The sequence below is a fragment of the Vombatus ursinus genome, unplaced genomic scaffold, assembly GCF_900497805.2.
Source record: "Vombatus ursinus unplaced genomic scaffold, bare-nosed wombat genome assembly UNPS02014159.1, whole genome shotgun sequence".
Taxonomy (NCBI): Eukaryota; Metazoa; Chordata; class Mammalia; order Diprotodontia; family Vombatidae; genus Vombatus; species Vombatus ursinus.
Window position 1 is genome coordinate 591,297 of NW_020953937.1, and position 7,702 is coordinate 598,998.

The following is a 7,702-nucleotide window of genomic DNA, read 5'->3' on the forward strand; positions in this document are numbered from 1 at the left end:
GAGCCATGAAGAGAGGAGGGAGATGAAGAGACAGGAAGGGAGAGAGAGAGAGAAAGAGAGGGAGGGAAGGAGAGAGAGAGAGAAGGAGGGAGGGAGAGAGAAGGAGGGAAGGGAGAGAGAGGGAGCCACAGAGCCATGAAGAGAGGAGGCAGAGACCCGGAGAGGGGGAGTGACTGACAGCAGGATGAGAGGAAAGGAGGAGAGGGAGACATGAAGGGAGAAGGGGGCGGTGATGGAGGGGGGGGAGCGGCCGAGGCTCCTCGGGGAGGGCAGGGTCTGGGCGCCGCTGGGAGGGGGCCCGCGTAGCTCCCCAAAACCGAAGGGGAGGGCCCTGGGTGGGCCCTTCCCGGGAGCCGGGCAGGTGGGCGCCACGACCCTGCCCGCTCCTTTCCCGTGATCCGGGGCCGCAGAGCTGAGCGCAGCGTCAGGCGCGCGAGTCCCACGGGTGCTCCGCCCGCTGGTGGGCGTCAGGCGCTGGGGAGGGGCCGAGGAGGGGGAGAGAGGAGTCGCTCCCGCGGTTGTCATGGAGACAGAACGCTCTCCCTCCCCGTGGAAAGCTGACTGATTTACTCATTGGAGCAGACGTGTCCGCTTTCAGCGCCCTTGGTCAAGAACATGCGCAGTAGGCATGCAGGGGCGGGCCGAAGGAAGGCTCAGGGTGAATGCTGGGAAGTGTAGTCGAAGGTTGCCGGGACGCAGGCGCACTGTGTCACCCGAGGGTCGGAATGCGCGCGTAGTTCCGTCCACCATTGCAGCCCTTCTCCGCCCTTTTGGCCTAGATGCTTCTGCCGGTGTCTGTTTTCCCGCGCCCCCAGGGAAGCGCCTTCGCAGGCGGTATGTGCCGCGGACCCCAACGCCCCACTGCCTTCCAACCGCGCCAGAGGCAGGGAAAGGGCGGGGACTAGTGACGTCACAAAGGCTGGTCTTCCAGACCACAGAGGAGCTGCGGACCTGGTGACGTCACCTGTTGCTGGGTTCTCTAGGCGCAGGCGGAGAGGGGGTGGGACGGAGGAGGGGCGGGGATAGTGACGTCACCTGTTGCTGGGGCCCCAGGAAGAAGAGGAGCTGAGTCTCCTGCGGTCTCCAATAGTTGGGCGCACAGCAGGTGTCTAATATGTGCCTGTTGAATCCTAGGATGGGATAGAATGATAAGCTGGCCTCAAAGTCAGCGGAGGCCCATGTTCTTTCTAAGCCTCAGTCTTCTCATGTGGACAATGGGGACAGGGATTCCCTCAGTCCTCAGTCAGTGGGCTCTTGGAAGCTCAGAGGACCCCTTCCGCAGCCCTAGGAATTTGAGCCTATCCTTTGGCTGCTGGCTGGGTGATCTTGGGCAGGGGTCCTCTTGAACCTCAGGTTCCTCTTCTGGCCCAGGAGACAGTGATCTGGGAGGGGTCAGTTCTCCAGTCTGCCTTATGTGCCCCGAGGGTCCCATGTCATAGATTCCTGTGGCTGAGCTGTGGAACGGAGGCCTCGGCTCCCTCCTGCTGACGTCCCCCTCCTGCCCACAGCAGCCACCCTTGAGGGGACGGTCAGCAACGCCCCAGGCTGGGCCCCTGGAGGGTGACTTCCTGTGCGGACTCCCAAAGTCAGTAGGCCTGACCTCTGTCCACCTGAGGAAGCCCCAAGGCCAGAGGACCCGGCCGAGAACTCGGACCCTGAGACTGCAGGGGAGATTGGCCGGCCCCAGTGAACCCCCACTGAGGACGGCTTAGCCCTGGTGGCCTGGATGCTTGAGCAGGGAGGTAAGAAGGGGATTTGGAGTCAGGGGCCCTGGGTTTGATCTTTAAGGCATGTTCCTGCCTTTTCCTGAGCCTCAGTTTCCCCAACTATAAAATGAAGGGCTCTTTGAGCTGTGACAAATCATGTAGTGGAATGGAGAAGTGGGTTTTCAGCATTTATTGGGGGTCAAGTGTGGGTGAAGGGCTGGAGATGGATAGAGCAAGACCTTCCCTCCTGCTCTCCAGCATACACAGGTTGGGGTGGGATGTTGGGGTTTACACTAAAGACCAGGGAAGGGGACGGAACAGACCTCTGTGCAGCCCTCTTCAGTCATGGCTGACCCTTCCCTTGGCGAGGGAGCTGGAACCCTCCCTGCTCCCCATAGTCACTTCTGGCTTCTCCCCCTTCCTCACCACTCAGCGACCTCGCCTCCTCCGAGGTCTGCGCTGGTCACACCTACCACCCAGTTAGGGGCCGAGGTCCCACAGGACGCACCCCTTCCTCCCTGCAGGAGCTCGGTACCAGCTCACAGACTTCTCCCCCCCAACTCCTGCTCTCCTAACCGGAGACTTCCACTAGACACTAACTCTCCCTCAGACACCCAAACCACTCAATTCCTCACCCTGCTCACCTCCACCCCCCTTGGGCATACACAAAGATGGCCACACGCTGGATCTTGGCATCACCCACAAACATAGTACCTCCATGGTTATTCACCTCTGTGGTCTAGAATTCTGGAATCCCCTTATCCAACCATGATCTATTGACTTTTCCCCTCTCCCTCTGGCTCCCCTTACATAAGCCTGCCCTCCCTGACCCCTCAGCCTTCTCCCATGCACCAGCCACCCCTTCCTCTTCTTCCCATATGGACCCCTTGGGAAACCAGCTCAGTTTCACTGTCCTCCTCTTGTGAATCTCTCTACCTTTTATCGTATCCCCCCATGCCTCCCAAGCCTCAGCCTTGACTCACTCCTACCATTCATCCCCTTGACGCATACACCCGTTGGGGAAAGGAGGGGGAGAAAAACCCGGACTCGCCCCCCCCCCCCCACACTCTGGTCCATTTCACCTCTCCTGCATCTCTGATCCATTTCACCTGTGCCTCATCTCTGATCCATTTCACCTTTGTAGCATCTCTGGTCCATTTCACCTCTGCAGCATCTCTGGCATCTCTGGGCCAAGTTCACCTCTGCAGAATCTCTGGTCCATTTCATCTCCACAGCATCTCTGGCCCATTTCACCTCCGCATCATCTCTGGTCCACTTCACCTCTGCACTGTCTCTGGTCCATTTCGCCTGGGCAGCATCTCTCCAATACTTCCCTTTCTCTCCTCCAACACTGCCCCACCCAGGCACAGGCCCTTCGGACTACTTGCCTCTAGTCTCTCCCCACTCCAGTTCATCCTTCATTCAGTGACCAGAGGGATTTTCTTAAAGTGAAAATGTGACCATGCCTCCTCCCTTTAACGCTTCCCCCCCCAGATAACCTTCAGAGGCTTCCTGTTGCCTCTGGGAGCAAATACAAAATGCTTCATGTCAGTCAATCTGTATACATTTATTAAGTGTCTTCTATGATACTCCAGGCACTGCACTGGGGATACAAAAACAGGCAAAAAAATTTTTCCTGATCATCTGCTCAGCTGCCATGGCCTCAGGCATCACCATATGGTAGGTTCTCCCTGCCCCCCCCCAAGAATTCCTGGCTTTGAGACAGCTGGTGGTGCAGTGGATGAAGCATTAGGCCAGGAATCAGGAAGATCTGAGCTGTAATTCTGCCTAGCTAGCTGGGCAACCCTGGGCAAGTCTTTGATCCTCTGTCTGCCTCAGTTTCCTCATCTGTAACATAGGGATAATAATGGTACCTACCTTGAAGGATGCTGTGAGGACCAGATAAGAGAATACTTTCAATGATTCATTAAGTCAATAAATAGTTAAGGCCCTATTATGTGCCAGGCACCGTATAAAGCTGTGGGGATTTAAAAAGAGGCAGAAGACAGTCCCTGTCCTCAAAGAGCTCACGTTCCAATAGGGAAGACAGCAGATACAAACACGTATACCAGGCAAGCTCTATCCAGGATAAGTAGGAGATAATTAGCAGAGGGAAGGCACTGGCCTTAAGGGGGGTGGGGGAAGCTTCCAACAGAAGGGACTTGGAGGAAGCGAGGGAAGTCAGTAGGTAGAGGGAAGTGGTAGAGAACATTGTAGGCATGAGGGATGGCCAGAGGAAATGCCCAGAATGTGAGGTGGAGGGTTTTGTTGGTGAAACAGCCAGGAGCACCTCCACCCCCTTACAGGAAGAATCAGAGCTAGTGACTTCCTCCTCATCTATGCAAGGTGAGAGGCTGCATCCCCAGCCAATGAGGGACCAAGGGCTCTTGACTCTAGTTACCTCCTGGGAAGGGGGGATAGGTTGGGGGGGGTCACCATCCAGCCCCCATAAGAACAGGACAATAAGGCTGGAGGCAGAGGAAGGGAACAGTTTTTCCATGGCTTATGTGAGCTGGGCCTTGACCTTGGGTTGGGTTCTGGGTAGCACTAGCCAGGCTGGGCCTGGGGAGGGGAAAGGACAGGATGGGAAGGGCGGGGCATGGGGAGAAGCCACCTAATGGCTCAAGGGGCAGAGGATCATGGGTTCTGGGGAAGAGGGGGCTCCCCTGACTCTGGTGCCCTGACCGTCCCCTTCCTGCCTCCCACTCCCCACTGGGGTCTTCTGGTATGGTGAGAAGGGCCAGGCTTTGGTCTCAGAGTAATGGCGCCGATGACACCTACTGGCTCTGTGATCTCGGGCTGTCATTTGCTCCCTTTGAGCCTCAGTTTCCTCACCTGCAAAATGGCCGCTTGGTTGGCCCGCACAGTGTTACCTGCTGGCTGTAGACATGAGTCTTCAGCCTCCTGATCGTTCCTCTGTCTATTCGGTGGCTCCAGGGTCTTTCCCTGCCCATCCTGGGACATCTTGTCCGTGTCTGTCCCTCTCCGTGTTCCCTCCTTTGAGTTACTGAGCTCAGGCCCTTGGAGAGGCTCCAGAGGGTTGGGGGGTGATGGGTGGGACCAGGTGGGTCTGGGGCTGCTCTCCCTCATGGTCCCTTTGTCCTCCCCAGCTCTGCCCTCTGAGGGGACAGCCCGCACCCAGACTCCAGGCAAGGACTTAGATGAAGGCATGGCCCCCACAAGGCCCCCAACAGACACTTCCAAGGTGAGCTGGGGTTTCCTCCTTCCTTCCTGAAATATTGCCAGGTCTCAGGGCCCCCCTCCTTGTGCCTGCAGTGGCCTTTGCTGTCCCTGCTGCTCCCTGGGGATACTGGGCTCCCCTGGAAGGTGATGGATACCTTGGGAGACAGGCCCCATGGCTCCCTGATGTCTTCTCCTTGTCTATCCCCTGCTTCCTGAGTGGGGGCTGCCCCTAGGTTCCCTTAGCTGCTGCTCATTTGGGGCAATTCACAGTAGCCAGGGTCACTCCTTTCCTCCTCATCCCTTGCCAACAAGGTGCTGGTGGGCCGTGTCTTTTTTTCTGACCCCCAGGCCTATCTTCTTTGTACCCGGCCTGGTCTGGTCTTTGCCACAGCTGAATCTCCCCTTCCCCACGATGACCATCAGGCCCTCAGGGCAGAGACTGTGGTGTGTCCTGCATCTGGACCCCACTCCCCACTCCAGGAGACCCTTGGTAAAAGCCCCAGGTCTCCAGCCCAGCCAGGCCCTGTCCAGATCCCCTGGGGGCCTTTGTCCTTCTGTTCCTGGGCCAGCAGGCGTGTACTTGGTGTTTCAGGAGCCTGTGACCTTCAGGGACGTGGCCGTGGACTTCACCCCTGAGGAGTGGGGGCGGCTGGGCCCCTCTCAGAGGCAGCTGTACCGGGACGTGATGCTGGAGACCTACCGGAACCTGGTCTCCCTGGGTAAGGCAGCTTCCCCTGCATCCCCCCTCCCTTAATTCAGTATCTGCCGGGAGGGAGGGGGTAGAGAGAAGGAGGGAGCCAGGGTTGGGGTCTCTGGGAGCTGAAAGCTCAGAACCCTAGGAGAGGTCAGTCAAGCCCCCTGGGCTCCTGACAGCCTTCATTGGGTTCTTTCCCTTCTCTGGGTTTTAGTTTCTTCATCCATAGAATGGGGAGCTTGGATGAGGCTCAGAACCTGTGACCTGTAAGAGGCGTCTGTCCCCACGGCTGTCCTGGGGCCAGGCAGTGTCCAGCAAGGGGCTGTCCTGTGGAGGGACTGGGCCTGAGCTCAGCTCGGTCTCCAGCACACATTGAGGATTCTCCCCTCTCTACATCACAGGACTGCCTGTCTCCAAACCGGACATGATCTCTTGGCTGGAGCAAGGGGATGGCAGCCTTCTCCGAGCACTTCCCCACCGTCCTCCAGGTCATTCCCCGTTCTTTGTCCCTGAACTCATGGCCTCGTTCTCCACCCGCTCACATTCTTGGGGACCTCAGTGTCTGTCCTGATATCCTGGCAAGCACCCTGGCCTCAGTCCTCAGGTGTTGCCCAGTCCCCCAGGAGTGGTCACTAGTGGAGCTCAGCCTGTGATCTCTGCAGGGTTCAGCTCTAGGACCCAGGATTCTCTATTCTTTCCTGTATCTGTGGGTCCATCTCTCAATCTGCTGGCTCCTCCCAACCTCATGTTAGTCTTCAAGCCCCTGCCCTGCCCAGGCATGACCAATGCCCGTGACCTATCCCCGCCTGCTCTTTCTGCTGTCCCTGTGTCATCCCTCCTCCTGGTGCCACCCCACCCCCACATGCTGTCTCCTTCTCCCCTGTGCCATGTACCCCTCCTTTCCTGTACTACAGATCTAGTGAGGATGCCTCCTGGGTCTAGAGAGATCTCTCTCAGGTCTCCTCTGGCCCTGAGGCCATGGCTTCCCTGAACTCTGATGGGGACAGCTCTCCTGTTCAGGGTGTGTCTCTGGACGTGAACTCTGAGGGCCTCTGCCACTCCCTTCCTTGGCCCAGCTTCTGGTTCTGCCCTCAATGGAGCCAGAAGAGCAAGCCTGGCCTTCCAGAGATATCCGAATATATTGTGTCCCCCCAGAGACTGAATGTGTGCAGTCCCTGGGGAGCTGGTCCTCAAAGGATTTTTACCATGAGAGGGTAGAGTTAAAAAGTCATCTTGTCCAGCCCCTCATTTGGGCAGATTCAGAAATAGGCCCAGAGGGGAGAGACTGGGCATTCAGTGCAGAATGGGGATTTAAACCCAGGCCCCTGACTCCAAATCTGAGGTCTTTCCTCTGCTCTCCTACTTAGCACTTCAACATCAGTCAGTCAATCAGTATCAGACATTGTGCAAGTGCTGGAGATACAAAAAGAGGCCAAAGACAATCCCTTCCTTCAAGGAGCTCACAGTTTGGTGGGGGAGGTCACAAACAAGCTCTATCCAGGATAAATAGGAGATAATTAACAAAGGGAAGGCACTAGAATTAAGAAGGGTTAGGGAAGGAGGTAGGATTTTAGTTGAAACTTGAAGGAAGCCGGGAGGAAGAGCATTCCAGTTATGGGGGACAACCAGAGAAAATGCCCAGAAACAGGAGATGGATTGAAGAGCATGTGTTGAAGAGCCATTGGAGTTTGTTGAGAAAGGGAATGTTGGCCCTGAGCTTTCGGAAAATCATTTTAGTGGTTGACTGGAGGATAGATTGGAGTGGGGACATACTTGAGGCAGGCAGACTCCCCAGCAGCTGTTGCATCAGACCAGGCGTGTAGTGATGAGGGTCTGCATCAGGGTGGGGGTGGTGTCAGGGAAGAGAAGGGAACGTATAGGTGAAGTTGACCAGAGATGCTGCCGAGGTAAAACGGACCAGAGATGCTGCCAAGGTGAAATGGACCAGAGATGCCGCTGAGGTGAAACGGACCAGAGATGATGCAGAGGTGAAATGGACCAGAGATGCTGCAGAGGTGAAATGGACCAGAGATTCTGCAGAGGTGAAATGGACCAGAGATTCTGCCAAGGTGAAATGGACCAGAGATGCTGCATAGGTGAAATGGACCAGAGATGCTGC

The 7,702-nt window shown here is 56.8% G+C and overlaps 1 protein-coding gene across 1 annotated transcript in view; it reads left to right on the plus strand.

Moving 5' to 3' along the window:
* Nucleotides 1–1,657: 1,657 nt before the first annotated feature.
* The window catches only part of LOC114040947 (zinc finger protein 850-like), a 155,544-nt gene continuing 149,499 nt past the window's right edge, over nucleotides 1,658–7,702 (plus strand). The window contains exons 1-4 of the mRNA XM_027859182.1: nucleotides 1,658–1,742; nucleotides 4,817–4,911; nucleotides 5,482–5,608; nucleotides 5,985–6,071. Of these exons, the coding sequence (XP_027714983.1) occupies nucleotides 1,727–1,742; nucleotides 4,817–4,911; nucleotides 5,482–5,608; nucleotides 5,985–6,071 (325 nt within the window). The 5' untranslated portion in view covers nucleotides 1,658–1,726. The remainder of the gene's footprint in view (nucleotides 1,743–4,816; nucleotides 4,912–5,481; nucleotides 5,609–5,984; nucleotides 6,072–7,702) is intronic.